Here is an 18886-nt window from a genome sequence, read left to right as displayed (position 1 = left end):
CAATGATCACATTGGAAGGAATACATGTGCTGTGTGCGGTCAATCAAAAGCCACACTTGTCCCACTTGCTTGGTGTTTTGTTTCACTTAAAACGCGAATAAACTTGATAGCAGTCAATGCCTTATTGTAAGAATATTTTCAGGCTGAATTCAACAGAGGTTACAAGTCAAACTACTGTTTAATTTTTTTTTAGAAAAAACACTCCATCACCAGAAGGCACCTTTCAAAAGTTGCGTGCTGCTGATTGGATGAGGCTTGTAAGAAGTTGCCCAAATTGATCCATTGGCTTTAAGTCCATATTTCAGCAAGTCTTCTGTAACAGTTGTTGACAACATTAATGAACAGGCTGGGTAAAAAAAAGATGCTCGGGTTACGCGCCCCTCATTTATTGCCATTCATCAATTATCGCACTAATCAAAACATTTTTTTTTGCCTCTTTCCTGCTCTTCCAGAATTTGAAGCATGATTGCATCTGTTAATTAGTCGCTAATAGCAAGGTAATGTGCGTTTGATGGATAACCGTGTCATTGACAATCACACCACTCATTCATATCCCCGGCGGTGAAGCGCTCTCGTGTTTGCGCGCAGATTTGTCACGTGTCCATGATCTGGGGCGGGCGAGAATGATCCGCCAGGCGTGGTCTCCATGATTGCTATTCGACTGAGCCAATCGGATTGGCGAGGCTGCCGCCCAATCCAGCCCATCCTTGCCCCTGATTGGCTGAATGGGTCACGGAACAGGGGTCATCGGCCCACGATCTCTGCGTTCACCCTGATGCCCAAGTTAAGCATTGGGACGGGGAGCCTGCCCCGAGCAACCGCAATCACACCCGGCGCCTCGCGGGTGCCATGCTGCTTGCCGGAACATGTAGTTTTGAGCTTCTGGAGACGCGGCCGACCTCGAACCGTGGAGACTACAGCGCCCAAGCTGCTTTGCGCGCGGCTGCGAAAAGGCTGTCAATCACCAAACGTCACGCTGGTTTGCTTATCAATGTATCGGAGGAGGGCGCAGTCAATGCGAAGAATACATAAGAGGGGAAAAAACATCTTCCCTGCAGGGTCGGATTTTTTACTGTACAATGTGAAAACTTCAGTTTCATTCGGCCACCCTCTCTCCTGTTTCCCCTCGCAGGTCGCAGGTTAACCACGAAATGAAACGCAGAAAGATTGCCATTGCGGCGGGGCTTTGCTTTTCATTCTTCCTGGGCACTTTACTGAATTTATTATTGATCCCTGGTTTTGATCATCACCACCAGCAGACCGCCCAGGACCACCTCGGCATTGAGCAGCCCGTGCTTTTGAACCGGGTAACCGACCAAGACCTGTTGAAGCAAATTAAAGAGAGGGACGAGGAGGTTATCCGCTATCGGCGGCAGCTCGCTCCTGCAGCGGCTGCGGGGAGACTGGCCAGACCCCTGGAAAGACGCTTGATGGACTTGGCGCAAAACAGCTCTCCAGATCAGTTCCAATCCCAGCATCAGCAGCAGAGAAGCCCGGATTTCCACGGGAGTAAACCATCAACCGTTCAAGGCGAAAACACCTTCGTTTCCAACAGCCCAGAGACTGACTTTCAGTTCCGTTCCCTTTCTTTAAGTTGTCCAGACATTAATAACGCGACTAGTGTCCATTACTTGGGTTCTGGATACACAAAAGCAGTATACAAAGCGGTTCTTAATGAGACCCTGGCGGTGGCCTTAAAATCGGTTGATTTTGAAGGACACGACATGGAAAACTGCGTTAAACAGTTTGGGACATTGAAAGATTGCTACCGATTGGCGTCTTTCAAACTTGTCAAAGAGATGACACTTTTACAGCGACTACAGCATTCAAATATTCTTAAGGTAGGAACCTGCAAAGCTCATCGGCTATTGCCGAATGAGAAGGGAGTGATAGTGTGTTTATTGGGTGATTTAATTCTTAGTGGAGAAACTCCTTTTCAAAACCCATCCTTGGGATTGATCCTAAGTGTCAAATGTTCACTGTCCGTGAACACTCGGCTCGAATCTGCATCTTAATCTTATCCAAGAGTCTTCAATTAGGAACCGAATGAGTCCTGCACAAAACAACCAGATAGTAATTGAATTTGGTTTCACCATAAATGGATTGTTTGCAAAGGTGTGCTACTAGATTCCGATTAAAAAAAGATTCAGCAGGCCAATTAGTCAGAAATAATTCGGATCGACAGAGTTGGATCATGATATGAACGCGCAACAGTCAAAATCCTCACTATAAACATTCAGTAAACAGACGCCTGGGCTGGGATTCTGCTGGATTGTCAAACGAAATGTCATTTTTATTAGAAGGGTGGGTTTCCCCTTTTCTCTCCCACGTTTATATTGTATGCAGATATCTTGATTGCATGAACTTAGTTCCGCATGAATTGGAAAACGGGTTCTTTCGGGTTGCCGAATTCAGCTCCAAACCCTGTCTCTTTGCGCTCCCCCCCCCCCCCCCCCCCACTATTTAAAGCCTCTCGATTAGGTAATAGAAGATGCGATAGCACCTTGCAGAAAGCTCGGGGTCTGAGAAATGTGTTGCCAGTGTAATAGCAGATTTTCTGAAGGGCCCTGAAATGACTGTCGCTAGAAGGGTCATGGTAGATTTCGAGGCTGCGGCATTGAGCACCAGATTCTGCACAAATACTGTTCCAGTTTAAACTAGAAAATCAGGTCTGATTCAAACATCAACGAGCAATACTTCAGTTGAGGCTAATAGGCTATTTCCTCAGTATTTAAAAAATGATGGCTCTTGCCAGAACGCAGCAGAAACCTGGTACATTACACGTGGAATATGTTAGAAAGTCAATCACACAACTTATGGCTCTTGGTCGTTTTGAAGATGCGCACGTGATTTAATTGGACACATTTTTAGTGAATCCACACTCTTGCAGAGACGTTTAGGTTGTCAGGTCACCTGCTAATGTGCTAATTCCCAATGGCCAAACTTAATCCCGTTACGATCCCCGGGGGAATCCTTCCTGCTGTGATTTACCTCGGGCTTTGTTCACGATTAATGATTTGGTTTTAATTTAAAACAAACTATTGTGGAATCGGCCCTTCAATTAGTCGATTGTGCGGTGCTGCTTTGGACAACCACAACGTGTTTGTTCAGTGTGATTTTCCTTTGGACTCTCTTTGAATAGATCCCTTTTCCAGTGCCGTTGTGCTTAAATTAATTTAGAATGAAGGAAGGCAGATTAAATATATGATAACATGGCCAAAAAAAACCACATGCACTTTTTTTGCGCTCGTACAGCAGGAATGACAATAGCTTATGGGGAAAAAAACGACTAATTACTTTGCGTTCGATGGATATTATTATGTTGTTATCTCATTTAGTGTTTTTAATCTTTTATTTTAATTGGGAAAAGGATTGTGTGGGACGGCCAGGGCAGATGGCAGACTATATGCATAATTTGCAAGATAACAGGCACATTGTGTATTGCCAGGATCAGATGAGACTCATTTCTTTCTGTGACTTGCACAATCCGACCCGTTCACTACCGAATGTAAATACGTGCAGTTCCGAGGTCGAGATGTTGAAACTATAAAGCAAGGCAGCCACATTTTAGGAAAACTGCAGCTCTTATGCTGAGAAGTTAATAATTTCGACATTGGAATTTTTTTTTAAATTCGCAGACGCCAAAGAAACAGAACTCGGCAAAATGTTTTCTGCTTTTGTTTTCATTTCTCAGTGATGAAAAGACAGATCTTAAACGTCAACTCTGTTTCTTCCTGTACATATGCTGCTTGCATGTAGCTTCAGGATTTTCAACGTTTAGTTCCAATATTTAAAGGCTACATTCTAAATGACAGTTAAATGTTACACTTAATAGTTGCATTTGACCCTATCCGCCAACTGCGCTATTCTCTCTCGAATGAATGACATCATCAAATTCTATCTTCTTTTAAAAGATCTGTTTAAGGATCGTGAAAATGGTCCGCAGTTTGTTTTATATAACTTTACGTAAAAACTGTTTGGGCTAATACTTGTTCCTCGACAGTATTAAATCAAAGTTGATTTTATATATATATATATATATATATATAGTGTCAGATTTTGTCAAGAAAAGTTTGGCTGCAAGCAGAAAAAGACCAAGAATAATTGCAACAGAGCTAAAGGGAAGATATCATAACGTTAATTAAGTTGTAGCGGAGTGCAACATGTGTATGATTAAAAGTAAAATGGAAATGGTAGAACCTGGAGCATTCGTTCTATTTCCCCGAGAAGAAGATTTGTGCCAAATTTAAGAATATTTAAGCAAACAAAAATGTAAGCAATACAAATATACCGAACTATTTCAGATTGTATTTTCAGATATGTGTTTAAATGTTTTGTATAAGAATTGTAACAGCCGATGAAATGATACATGGCATTAGTATTGGGAGGCACTTGAGGGTCGACATAGAGCTATTTGTATACGACTACATCAGACGGATGACGAATGACGTTTAAATGATTCACATTAGTGGCACCTCCTTAAAAGAGGTTGTGTTGAAAAATCCAGCTCTCAGGGCCTGCTAAAATGTGCTGCCTGTCTTGAGACATAACCGATTTTTAAAAAATCTAAACTACATTACTTGCTTGTTGAGGCAAACTGTTCATAAACTACTCTTCTGTGAACCACACGCTCACTCAACTAAATGAAGTTTTTAGTGTAGATTTGAATTAGCAGAAACGGCTGCCTTGTTGCGAAATCTATTCTCGTTTCTCCAGGTGCAGGTGTCTAGGGGCAGGGAGAGAATCCTATCTTTGGGCAAAAGTTGTTTAATTAGTAAAATTGGATCCAAGGGTCGCCAGAGCAGAATTGACCCGGATCACTGATTTATGACTTGACATTGAGTTGGTACAAATTACACTCGCTTTGTCACTAAAGCAGAGAAGCCCCCGCCCCTCCCGTCATTGACTTCCCACCCCCTACTAATTAACGTGCTGTCTTGTTCCTTTGCCAACTTGCTACACAACTCGGTCAACCATTTTTTTTGAAATGGACGAAGAAGTCCCCAAATCTCACAGCTGAAACAGTTTATAAATATAGCCAACACTTACAACATCATTGAATCATCCTGACCAGTTATTTTCTGCAAGATGTTCGTAGGAATATTCAATGGCGCTTTGGAGTTGTAAGAAGCATTTGGGGAACACAATATGATTAATGTCTCGATCGATCACTTGTACCAGAAACGCCCCTCCTCCCGAAATCAATGTCATTATTTTACCTGATGGCCGTCATTCGGATGAAAGAAGATGGTAATCTGCGAGACTCATGGGGGGGGGGGGGGGGGGGGGGGGGGTTAAATTGATCATCCACTGGGTGGGGGAAAGCAGTACTTGCATTTCGGTTAACAAAATACACTCGATGAACCAATCTGGAACATGGATCAAGTACAGTACGGGACCGTCCAAGTTAAATTTGCTGCCAAATTAAACTAACTCCCATCTGCCCGCTCGTAATCCATATCTCGCATATTCATATGTCTATCCAAAAGTCACCCTCGGGAGTTGCTTCCACCATTCGAGCGGTAGCGCTTGATTCATGAACGTGGTACTTTGTTTGGTGTGATGTTACTTACATATTATACACGGCCGTGTGAAATATGCGGGAATTCCGGCGAATCAGGCTGATGGGGGGGGGGGGGGGGGGGGGGAAGAGAGAGAAAAACACCTCCCGCCAGATTGAAGCGTGTTCCAGACACGGATCTGTTCAGTCTGGTCTTTTCATTCGTTAGAAGTGGCAGTCTTGTGGATTTGGATTAATGTTGTTCAGTTCATATTAATAGAACATAATAGTTCTCTTCCATTCTGGATGTTATTTTGTCAAGGTGTTAATTTAGTATTGACATTGCAGCAAGCAAATCGTTACAGAGAATCGTCTTGTCAGGCTCACTCGGGCGGGGCAATGCAATGCTCTCCGGTTCGTTATCTCCGAACCTCATTGCTTTCCGCTGGGTTGATCGTTTGCCTGTCATTTTTCCGCTCTGCAGAAGCCGCATTTCAAGAGCAGCTGAGGGCGATCTTTGTTCCGCTGCCTCTCGGGGAGAGAAGGAGGGCTGTCTGGCTGGATATGGCAGTCACCTTCCTACCCCTTGAGAGAGCCGCCCTTTGAGTCTCGGCGGCCCCGAAGGGTCAACACTCTGCCTCCCCGGTCGGAGCTGGCGGCGGTCGCAGACTTAAAGTGGCCCCTCGTGTCGTCGCTCCCGTCCACATGCGCACGATTTTATTTGAATAAAGCCAGTTCCTTGCATTCATGAGAATATAAGATTGGCACGAAATGTTGCACTGTCTCTGAACCCTCTCTCTAATAATAAAGCCCATCACGGTGGAAGAAGGAAAGCACAAATGCTGGAGAAACTCAGCAGGTCAAGCAGTGTCCTTTCTACGGCAAAGGTAAAAGAAAACACACACAAGAACCCACCGGATCGAGGTCATGTGACAAAAAACCCCTGCCGGAGTCTCCCCAGGGAATGGAAGCCTTGTGCAGCACGTTGGGTCTGTTAATGGGTAATTATTAACTCGCGAATCCAGCAATTCAAACACGAGCTAGACTTTAACTCGCCCGAGAATGGCTTCCCGTGAAAAGTTGGACTGGGAGGAAGGTAGTCTTGGGTTAATTTCTTCCGCCGGCACGATAATGCAGACTGGAGTTTGGGTGGGAAATCTGGGTTAGCAAAGAAAAATGACCTGCTCCAGCCACCACTGTGTGATTTCAAGCGGGAGGGTTGTTCATTTAGATCGTGAAATTTAACCATTATCAATTCACTTCAAATGTTGACAAAACAATTGATCCAATTCCACCTTGTTGGAGGATGTAGGGATGAGAAAGAGTAAAATTAGGCTTCTGGTGGTGGTGTTCAGTCACCATTCATTGCTTATTTTCTGTGTATGTGATTGTCGTAAACGAGAGTTACTGACTGAGAACCCTGAAATGCTGGAAACTCAGTCGGTCTTTCAACGTCCATGGGAGAAAAAAATGTATTGCTGATGTTAAGAGCCTGAGCCCTTCTTCAAGGCAATAAAGAGAAAGAACAAAAAAAAACTCCAGGAAATCTCAGAATACAGGCAATCCTGGCTGGGGGAAGAGTCTAGACCAATAAAAGGTGTTAATGAAATGTGATAGAAAGGTGAGAATGGATTGTTTTTGCGATGGAAATAGGGGAAGAGAAAGAATTGGGGGGTCATCAAGGGAAGAATCGGGGGGGGGGGGGTGGTTAATGAAAGCCAGAGAAGTCTTTTTTTTTCTTTTTCAATATTTTTATTGACATTGAAATTCCACATCGAAAAATACAGAGTACATGTTAAAGTCAAAAAGTTACCTTACACTTAAATCAGATCATTTCATCCAAGGAACCTCACATTCTCAATCAAACAAGTTACATTGCATTAATATTTGATTATATCAAAAAAATCTAAACCCACTACCAAAAAAGCCATTTGGCAAAATAAAACAAACAGCCAATGACGGTTGCTCACTCACTCACTGGCCACTCTGAGTGAGGCAGGCCACGGCAAACTATTGATTAGTATTTAGCAAACCTTCCATTGAAAAACGGCACAAAAAGTATTTTTTGCTTAGTGTTCAGATGTCATTAACATTTCAACAATAAACATTTGACAAATTAATCTGATTGTGATTATGAAGATCATAATATCTAAAGCTCTGACAGCTACATCACTCAGAATGTCATCACTGGAGGCGGGACCCTCCTGATAATCCTGAGCAGCAGAATTACCTTCAAATAATGGTGCAGTGTGGAAATGCTGCCGGGTTCAGCTTGCCCTGCAATTTTTCCCGTTCCCTAGGCAGGATGGCAGTGATACTTATAAGGAGAAAGATTGAAAAGGGACGAGAAGGATGTTCCCCCCCCCATACAGAGGATATGGGTAAATGGAGTGAGATGCCTGAGGAAGTCATCGAGATGAATACAATTATAATGTATAAAAGACATTTGGATATAGTAGTAAATGTTAAAAAGGGATGTGGACCAAATGCAGGCAAATGGTACTAACTTCGGAAAGGATCTTGGCTGGCATGGATGAGTTGTGCTGAATAGACTGTTTCCTTTGCTGTCTAATTCTCATTCACATTTCTAAAGAACCCTTCCAGCTTCAGTAACATTAATGCAAAAATGCTCAGTACTAGGGGAAAAATTACCTGTGTATCTTTTGATTTATGTGGTGGTAGTATGAATTCTAAAAGCTTGTGAGAAGTATTAAGAACGTGGACCATAAGATATAGGAGCAGAAGTAGGCCATTCAGCACATCGTCTGCTCTGCTATTCCATCATGAGCTGATCCATTCTCCCACTCAGCCCCACTCCCCATAAGCTTTGATACCCTGGCTATTCGGATAGCTATCAATCTCTGCCTTAAATAAACCCAATGACTTGGTGTCCACATCCACCCATGGTAGCAAATTCCAAAGGTTCACCACTCTCTAGCTAAAGAATATCTATGTTTTAAATGGGTGTCCTTCAATCCTGAAGATAGGCCTTCTTGTCCTAAATGAAGTAATGGAGCATTGAACACTGCCCAGCGCAGGATCAAGCTCTTCAGCCCACGTATCTGTGTTGAATATCATGCCCAAATCAAACTAAAAATCTGCTGCGTGTATCTGATAGCTATTCATTCCTCCCATACAAATTCATATATCTATTAGGAAGCCTCTCCAGTGCTACCATTGTATCTGATACCATCAGTATTCCAGGAAGCCTGTTCCAGGCACCTACCACTCTCTGTAAAATATTTGCTCTGTACATCTCCATTAAACTTCCTCCCTCATACTTTAAATGCATGTTCTTTAGTGTGTGACATTTTTACCTTCAGAAAAGGTGATGAATGTCAATGTATCTCATGATTTTATATATCCCTAGTCAGTGTCACCTCACCCTCAGCCTCCTATATTTCAATCATTCTCCATAATTCATCCCCTCTAATCCAGGCAGCATAATTATAAATTTCTTCTGTATCCTTTTCAAAGCCTCCACATCTTTCCTGTAATGGGTGACCAGAAGGGCACACAGTATTCTAAGCAAGACATAACCAAAGCTTTTCTTTTAGCTGCAAAATGATCTCACCTGGATATGACATGGACTCATAACATCTCCTCATGTGTCAGGAAGCTGCGACAGCAACTGCATTTCCTGGGCAAGGCTACCAGCCACCATTATGTCAACCTTTTACAGGAGCTCTATCAAGAGCGTCCTGGCTCGCTGCATCACAGTGTGGTACAGTTGTTACAGAGAAAAAGATCAGAGATTGATCCACAGGACCATAAGTGTGGCAGAGAGGATCATTGGAATCACCTCCCCACCCCACCCCCCTTCCCCCAATCGACGTGAGGAAAGAGAACCAGGCTGAGGAACAGCTTCTTCCCATGGGCAGTGATGATATTGAACGATCAAAGGAACTGTCTGCATTAACCATCCGAGACTCTCATATTCATGGAACAATATTTAGTTATTTATATGAATACAGTATGTGAATGCTTGTCCTGCATATGTAATATTTGTTTGTGTTTTATGGCTGTGTGTCCGCGTGTTCGGCACTGACGACTGGAGAACTCTGTTTTGCTGCGTGGTACTGGTGCAATCAGATGATAATAAGCTTGACTTTCATATTCAATGCCCTGCCCAATGTAGCCAAGCACCTTCTTTACCACCCTATTTAGTTGTATGGCCACTTTCAACCCCAGATCCCTCTGCACATTGTGGTATTGCTAGGAAGGGTGCAGGGGGAGTGACCACACCCCCTGAGCACATTCTTCCAAAGTGGCACCTTTTGGAACTGAGTGTTCACTGCTCAGTCTCCTGTAATGCGCTTGCACTGGTGGGTCACAGTTCCAAAAGCTGCCACTTTTAAAGAATGTGCTCAGGGGGAGAGGTCTGGCCGCTGGCATCTGGGTAGGAATAGCTCTGAAGGTATTTATTTCTCCTTGCCTTTCAAAATTATGTTAGTGATAAAAGGTTTGTTTTGTTTTCATTTAAATAATTAAATAACACATGCTTATATTATGTTTTAATTTTAAATATGAATAACAATTATGCACTTCCTTTAAAACTGTATCTTACTTTAGTTCCTTGTGCTTTGATGTTAAAATAAAAATGTATAATGAATTTAAAATAATTTGTTATGTGACGTGGTGCTGTCGGCACTACCCCAGTATGATGCCACCACCACTCCCCCCCCCCCCCACCCCAGTCCGATGCTGCCAAAAAAAATCAGTGTGGCCCGCTATTTAACCGTTGACTCTGGTATATGTTGTGGCGTGGCGCCTTTTTTATCTGCTCGCTCCCACTAATGTTAGAACCTGGTTATGTCCTGCCTGCACATGAATGCTTTTAAGAGTCTTACCATGAACTTTATAAATTCTCCTTACACTTGACTTCTTAAAGTGCAAAACCCCAAACATGTCCAGACTTCCATAGTTTGCTTACTTAGGAACTAGTTAATAAAAATGATATTTTGTGCTTCTAGACCGCGTCGAAAGAACCAAAGACTTGTTGATCCAAACCAAGGCTTTTATTAACTAAAAGACTGGAGCATATCACAAGTAGATTGACCAGTCCAGAATGACCTGCCAGTAGGTGTGGCTACACTCTCAGCCAATCACAGTCATCCTACACTACAATCTGTACATATACACATTGGGTGATAGAATCTGTACTATCACAATGCACCATTAAGTGGTTGTGAAATCAAATCAAAAAATGAGTCTAAATCAAGGGATGACCCAGACTTTGAGCTCCCTTTACATAACCCAATGATGAGACAATTTGGATCAGTTTAGAAAATTAAAGTTGAGGATAAATAGTTCAATAGAAATAAAATTAATTTTTATGTTAGTCTACCATTACAACTTAGTTTGCAAATGTTTTGGGGTGAAATTAAAGGCATTGTTTTTTTTGCTCCCATTGAAGTCAGCCACTTGGTTCAAAGTTTCCTTTTAGCGTAATTTAAAATGTAATATACATGATATACTTCAACTTTCGTCTGATTGATGCCAAGAAAGGGTCCCCGTGAGCATTGCCCAGTCCCCCCTAACAATAGGAGAAAGAGAAACAAAAGCAAGTCCCTTCAGAGACTTAGAGTGTTCATGGATTTGCCTCCAGTGTTCCCACAGCTTCACACATTCCTTTTCAAACCGGCAGCAACCCAAACACCAGATCCAGACTGCCGATATGATCGGGGAGTCTTCAGCACCTGAGGCCCTTTAGGATCCCTTCTTGCCTTCAGCATTCTCTGATATCCCGGTTCCAATACCAGGTTTCCATAAGTCAGTCTCCATTCGCTCATATTCTGTGTAAGCCTTTCAACCATGTCCCCAATCACCCACAGCCTGTGTGGGTCCTTCATCCTTCAGCTGCTGAGCCCCTCGCTGGTCCACTGCCGTGGTCACCATTCTGTAGGGTCATTTCTCATGCTTCTCCAAATGGGTTGGAGGGGGGGTGCTCCCTGTTTCTGGTGCCTTGCACATCCAAATTTAAATTTTAGACATACAGCATGATAACAGGCCATTTTGGCCCACGTGTCCATGCCCTTCAATTTACACCCAATTAACCTACACCTCTGATATGTTTTGAACGGTGGGAGGAAACTGGAGTCCCGGGGAAAACCCACGTTGAGACGGGGAGAACGTACAAACTCCTTACAGACAGTGTGGGATTCAAACACTGGTCCCAATCGCTGGTGCTGTAAAGGTGTTGCAGTCACCGCTACGTGCTGTCCCATTTATAAGTTGGAATTTCTGCTTGTATCACCATTTTAAGTAGGAAGTTTCAGACTTCTACCATCCATCCTCTGGGTGAAAATATTTTTCACGTCACCCCTCTCATATTTTCAATTTGACCGTTTTGCTAAAGAAAGTTGGTCATTGGAAATCATTTGCTCATTAGTGCATTGCATAGATGATCACCAGGTTTTTACTCAAAATCCCACCCAACAAAGGTACATGTGCCAAATATCTTCTTCCCTATCCTGTCAACGTGAGTCACCATTTTCAGGCAACTGTTCACCTGTACTCCTAGGTCTCTCAAACGTGTAAAGAAAAAAAAAGACAAATTCTGCATTTTTTCCGTGAAAGAAAACCACGCTGTGAGATAATTGGACACCTACCAAACCAACAGGCTCCACCACTGAGAACGTCACGGGTGGATGACACATGGGAAGGTCACCTTCAAGTTCTCCTCTGTCATCTTCAACTTATCCACCATCTTCATTCATCTTTTGAAGAATGGGAACAGAGCATTTCTGTATGCCCTCTCTGCCTGACCTCCAATCCAGCTGGATTGAGCAGGACAGGTAGCACCGATCAGACTCGCTCGCTCACTCACTGAGTCATGAGGCTGGCTGGTGGCTCCTCTTCCTGTTTCTGCTCATTCTCCAATCCCAGTTGCTTCTGTCATATTCTCTCATGCACTGTTTTTGTTCATTACTGACATGAACAGCTTGGGTTAGGGATGGTTTTCAGAAACAGAACCCTGTCATAACCTGGGAATTTCCTGTACCTTTACCCAGTGGTTCTCAACCTTTTTCTTTCCACTTACATACCACTTTAAGTAATCCCTATGCCATCGGTGGTCTGTGTTTTTTAAGGGATTGCTTAAGGTGGTATGTGAGGGGGGAAGAAAGGTTGAGAATTACTGCTGTAGACCCAATTGTTACTGAAATATTTTGCTTGAGAAAAACTATAATTGCCTCATTTCCTTTGGAGTTATGAAACCATGCACATAACGAGTCAATTGGGTACGATTAAAACAGTGGTTTTCGACCTTTTTCTTTCCACCCACATACTACCTTACTAATCACAGAGCATCCATGGGATAGGGAATACTTAAAGTGGTATGTGAGTGGAAAGAAAAAGGTTGAGAACTACTGAGATAGACAATAGATTGTTCTCCTTGAGGAAGTTTGGAATTGAAAATATGTTTTTTTTAAAAATGATATAATAAATGTTAGATCATTAATGGTTCCTCAAGAGGATTCCAAGGGGATTTGCCATGGGTTTAATACAAATATGCCTAAATGTTCTCCACCATCAAGAATTCCACACTTGCCACTTCTAAGAGGAACCTAAATTTTGGACCTTCAACCCAACAAAAAGTAAATATTACAATCTGTTTGATAATTTTTTTAACATAATTTTGTCATTTGAATTTATTTTGAGTATCTGAATTAGTCATATCCTTTTCTACCATAAATTAACATCTAAACATTGCTTTTCAAACTCCTAAGTCAAGTAAAGTGAAGTTTGTCCCCATGAATACACCACTGGACGTGTAAAATAAAATAGCAAGGTTAATTATACTGTGTTATGTGTTAACTTGCCTTTGAAGTTTAAGTGGGAGTTCATTTTTTTTTAAGCACAGCAATTGATTGTGACCAATTGCATCCATCCATCTACAGAGTAAAATGTTTTGCAAGCTACTTCACTTGCATGATGCTCTCCTTTTTTTTATTAAAGCTCTCCCAGTGAACTTCATGTGCTTGAGCTGAATAAAAAAAGCCATCTGCTCAAAGAAGTGTAGGAAAATGCCTCAGCCCTTTACTCACACAAAATACAGTCACTTTGAGTTAAAGCAGTGCTGGATTCTGGCATAAGAGCACTTCTGAATCACACTAAGATTCTCCCTCCAGTAATTCTGTTTGCTATTCATTTCACACAAAACAGGGCCCATCTTACTTGCTTATTCATTCACGAGGGTCTATTGCTTGCATGCTGTTAACTTGCTGATGACAGCTTAATAAGGTCGTCACTTTGTGTTTCATCCCAGTGAGCTTGTCAAGCTTTGTATGCCAGGCTAACCTTTTCTCTTTTTACTCTAAGTTTGGGGCAGCTGTGTCACTATTATTTAGAAGAATGAAGGGCCTTTGAGAGACCATGGCTGTGACAGATTACACCAAGGTTGTCTTGCACATGAAAACCTACAAGGTTCTCCGTGCCATTATTAGAAACAACAACGGACAATTTAACCTAAAAAAAATTACAAGCTGCATTACAATAGGGAACTTTAACAGATGGCGAGAGACATTGTGTAAATTTAGTAACTTTGATTCTATAGGTCATTCCCTTATTCATACACAATTAATTACCTTTCACCAGAACAATCAGTGGTTGACTTGAGGTGCAAACTGATTTTCTTAAAAAAATACTGTGTCTTGAAAAGTATAAATGTCTTTGTTGTATGTGAAATGAATAAAATTCCAAGCCAAATATAAACCATTTTGTTTTGGAGAATGATGTATAACTAAGGAACAAAGTGGCTGGCACTCTTAGTGTAGCGGTTAGTGCAATCCTATTACAGTACTAGTGACTCGAGTTCGAATCCAGCTCTGTCTGTGTTTCCTCTGGGTTCTCCGATTTCTTCCCACATTCCAAAGGCATACAGGATTAGTTGGTTAAATGGTCACTGTCACATGGGTCTATTTAGGTGGTGCTGGAAAGGACTGTTACCGTGCTGTATCTCTAAACTAAACTGAAAAGAAAGATTGAACTATCTGGAAACCCAGCGATTAGGCTGAAAATAATGGAATCTTTTAACATTACATTTCAGTTATTACTTGAAATTATAAGTACAGTATGTACACAAATGTGAGAGAAGGTTAAATTGTTGTTCAACATGAAATACAAGAATAAATACAATTTCTTTAAATTGTTTTCGATCTTCATTAGTTGAAAATCATATTTTTTTTCCAATACATGCAAGCGATTTCTGTAGGATCTCTATGCCTTTTATTAATGTGTTCGCTCATCAATTTGATTCTGAGAAACAGATGACAGTAGATGAATTATGAAATATGTGGAACCTTTCAGTTAAAACCATTTTTCCAAAACATATATGACTTTGTGTAGAATTTTCCACAGATGTGAACACTTGAAAACATTAATTAAATTGTTTACAAATCACCAATACACAGTCAAATTGTGCTATATTTTGTGGAATGGCAAACTAAGAAATGACAATAATTGGCAGTTTCACCAGCCTGGTGTAAAACAATATAGATTTCCCACTATTTATCACTGATAATAAGGCTGTCATTTCAGGTGTCAAAAATACTTTGAGGGAACAGGTGTAGATGGCGGAAATGTCAGGCTGATGATGTAATCAAGCAGAGGAAGCGTTTCTCTGCAGGTAACCAGTATTATAATTTGACTCCATACTTGACACTTAGTGTTAATGTGGGTAAATATATTGCCATTCTACACAAAAAAAACTTTAAACTCATCATTTATTACATGGATAATACCTGATTTCAATTCTTTTTTTTAAACTTTATTTAAGATTTTCAAAATACATAAAAACGATACAAAAAATAATATCAAAATAATCTAAAATATAAACCTATCCCACCCTCCCGCCCCCCCCCTTCATCCTCAGCATGCCCCGCAAGGGGAGCCAAAAAATATATATGACCACCGAATACAGAAATAAACTATATAGTAACTTAAGATATTTCTAAACCCATACATTTCAAATAAGGTGGCCACATTTGAACAAAAAAAGTATAATTATCATACAAATTATATGTTTTTTTTCCATGTAAATATAGGAGCTCAATTCATTGGGCCAATGAACTATATTTACTACCACATTATCTTTCCAAGTACTTGCAATACACTTCAGCGCTACCGCCAGTGCTAGAAGAACAAAAGCTCTCTGAAACTTATCCAACCCCAAACAAGTCAACGAGACAACATAACCCAATAAAAAAAAAAAAGGGATCTAATGGTAATTTAATCTTAAATAATTTTTCCCAAAATGGTTTGACCTTATCCCAAAGCCAAACTGAATGCAAAAATGTTCCAGTATGCTGTCCACATCTAAAACATAAATCTGAATTACTAAATCCATACTTTTTCAATTTCTCAAGGGTCAAATACAACTAATGCAAAAAATTAAAATTATCCATTAATCTTACATTAAGTAATTTAGTCACCCCATCTTGGCACATAGTTTCCCAATCTTCCTGAGGTATATCATAAGATAAATCCCAAAATAAATTCCCATTTATTTAAATTTGGTTTATCCATGCTAACCTGCAACAAAGCATACATATCAGAAATAAAACCCTTCTTTAACAAATGTGAAATCAAAAATTCAACTTTCATTAATTTAGGTATTTTCATTTCTCTTCCAAAATTATCCCTTATCAATGCTCTAACTTGATAATACACAAATAAAGAATTTGCAGATATTCCAAATTTTCTCTAAATTGATTAAAAGAAAGAAACCGTCCTTTTTTAAAACAATCCTCTATCACCTTTATACCTTCAAGCTGCCATTCATTTCAATTCTTGATGGAGCAACTGAATTAATTAAACAATTATGAAGTAGCAATGTGATTACATAGGGTAGAGTTTAACTTTTCCCATCCATTGGATTTTGCTCTTTATTACTTGCTTCTTTTTTCTCATCTGGTGAGAACCATTCAATTTAACCCCCATAGTTTGGAAATGAAAATTCCTTTGATCCAGTGAAAAATTCTGTCTTCTTTATTGCTTTATAACTAGTGAGGTAGGGTGTATTAAATACCATAATAAGTGTAATCTTGAAACTATATTTTTAATGGAATAATGGAATACCATTTCCAATTTAGTTGGCAATTAGATTAATCAAAATTCATTTTGACTGAAATGTCAAATTAAAAATTTTATCAGCAGTTTATAATTGTAAAACAATTGTAAAAAAGGAGTCCGTTTCCTATGGAGTTTGGCTGTCCTTCTCTCCCGCAATTCTTGTGTTTTTAAGGGTGTGTGCAACAGATCTAGAGACTGGCGTTGACGTGCATTAGTTTAAACATAAGCATCCCCGAATAATAATTTTTACCATGTTTAAAAAAAGTTCTTAAAAATCTATTAATGTTAATTTAAAGTAATTGCAGAGCTAAATAATGTTAAAATATTTTGATTTTAACATCTTGGATCAGAAAATATCTTCCATGAATCTGTTTTTGCAAATATATTAGGTTATAACTGTTAGAATAACACTATGTAAAACAGCAGGTATGGGTAAGTAGGAAGGTTTAACTTACTGTTTAACTTAGTGGACTGGAAGCCAAAATTCTGGAACATTGATTTAGAGATAAGAGTTCAAATCCCACCATTGAAGTAGGGAAATTTAAATTTAAGTACAGATACAAGAAATAGTCTCAGTAATGCACTAATGAAACTACAGTAAAACCGTTAGTATCTGCCACCTATTGGGATTGGTAGATGCCGGATTAGTGTATTTTCTGGTTGCTTGAGACTTGCTCTTATAATGCCTAACTAATCAGAATCAGAATTTATTGTCATGAACAAAGTCACAAAATTCAGCATTCTGTGGCAGCATCCTAGTGTAAACATTTTACAATATTAATATTTAAAAAAAATTAAAATAGTAATGGACAAAAAATAAGGCAGTGTCTTTAGTTCGTCGATCATTCATGAATCTGATGGCAGTGGGGGGAAGAAGCTGTCACTGTGCCGCTGAGTACTTGTCTTTAGGCAGCTGTCCCTCCTTCCTGATGGCAGCAGGGTGAAGAGGGCATAGGTTGGGTGGCGGGGGTCTTTGAGGATAGAGCTGCTTTTTTAAGACCGCCTCATGTAGCTGTCCTTGATGGAGTGAAGTTGGGTGCCTGTGATGTCGCAGGCCGAGTTAACAATCCTCTGGAGTTTTTTCTTGTTCTGAGATTTGGAGCCTCCATACCAAACAGTGATGCAACCAGCCAGAATGTTCTTCACGGTAGTAGAGGTTTTCGAGAGTCTTTGGTGACATACTGAATCTCCTCAAACACCTCACAAAATATAGCTGCTGGCAAGCCTTCTTTGTTATTGCATCAACATGGAGGCTCCAAGTGCATTAAGAATAAACAATTTAAAAGGCAAAAATATATACTGTACTTACACTGAACAAACTTCATTTGCATATATATTTTTAAAAATTATATATATATAAATTTTAAAGCATTTTACTTTATTTTCAGTCACATTCTTTGAAAAAAATTAACTTTTGCTGCATCTGCAGGTTCCTCCCCCTCCATGGAGCTGCCCAAAAGACAAACAATAACATTATAGATAATTAACTCTGCCCCCCCCCCCCCCCAAGTTTACAGATAAAGCTTCTGATCGGGGCAACTTTTACTAGGAGGGATAAGGAGACACTTTAAGAGAGTCACACCAATGGTGAGTGGCATCACCCAGCTCTTTATCCATTGCTGTTTCACACAACTTTATTCAAACAGCTGCTATTAGCAAAGCACGACCAAGGCACTCCGCTGGCGGAATATTTGCGCCCATCTTCACCAAAGATTTATGTGTTACTTCAGAGAACTTCTACAATTTTAAATTTGCGTATATTTTTTTACCAATTATTTTATTCTTATTTATTTCAGTTTTTAAATTTATTTTCCTCGATTTTTTTTGCTCATTGCTTGAGTCAGCTGGTTACTTGAATTTCAGATACCGGGGTTCACTGTACTGGGATGTTGCAAATAAAAAAAAACTTTTGATTCACTAATGTTCTTCAGCGAAGAAAATCTGTCCTTCTTATTTGATCTGATTCGTAGATAACTCCAAATCAATGAATATATTTGATGATTAACTATCTCCAGGACAAGGATATATTTCCGCAAACATCCTTGTCATCATCATTTAAATCTGACATTTATATTAATATCTATGAAATTTGATTGAAATTTGATACAGAGAATATCTGGTGTTTGGGCAAGCTGGTGAGGTTTCTTTCAGTTGCAATCATCTTGAAATAATAATTGGTCTGCAACTATATGATGGGACAGACAAGAATTTGCTTTGCACTACCACTGGCCACATTTATCTCTTTTGTTTTTGTTACAAAGTTTTTTCAATCAATTTCTGGATGCATATCTATGTGCTGTTTTCTTAAAATGG

The 18886-nt window shown here is 40.2% G+C and overlaps 1 protein-coding gene across 3 annotated transcripts in view; it reads left to right on the top strand.

Annotated features, from left to right (window-relative positions):
* The first annotated feature begins 1006 nt into the window (after positions 1-1006).
* pkdcca (protein kinase domain containing, cytoplasmic a) overlaps positions 1007-18886 on the top strand; it is a 68074-nt gene continuing 50194 nt past the window's right edge. For 2 of the 3 annotated variants that reach the window (XM_069931149.1, XM_069931150.1), the window contains exon 1: positions 1007-1841. In XM_069931149.1, coding sequence (XP_069787250.1) covers positions 1152-1841 — 690 coding nt within the window. In that variant the 5' untranslated portion in view covers positions 1007-1151. The remainder of the gene's footprint in view (positions 1842-18886) is intronic. The other variant, XM_069931148.1, reaches the window with a different exon arrangement.

Source organism: Narcine bancroftii, chromosome 4 (genome assembly GCF_036971445.1).
Source record: "Narcine bancroftii isolate sNarBan1 chromosome 4, sNarBan1.hap1, whole genome shotgun sequence".
Classification (NCBI taxonomy): Eukaryota; Metazoa; Chordata; class Chondrichthyes; order Torpediniformes; family Narcinidae; genus Narcine; species Narcine bancroftii.
The sequence above is the reverse complement of the archived record's forward strand: the minus strand, read 5'-3'. Positions and strand labels throughout refer to the sequence as shown.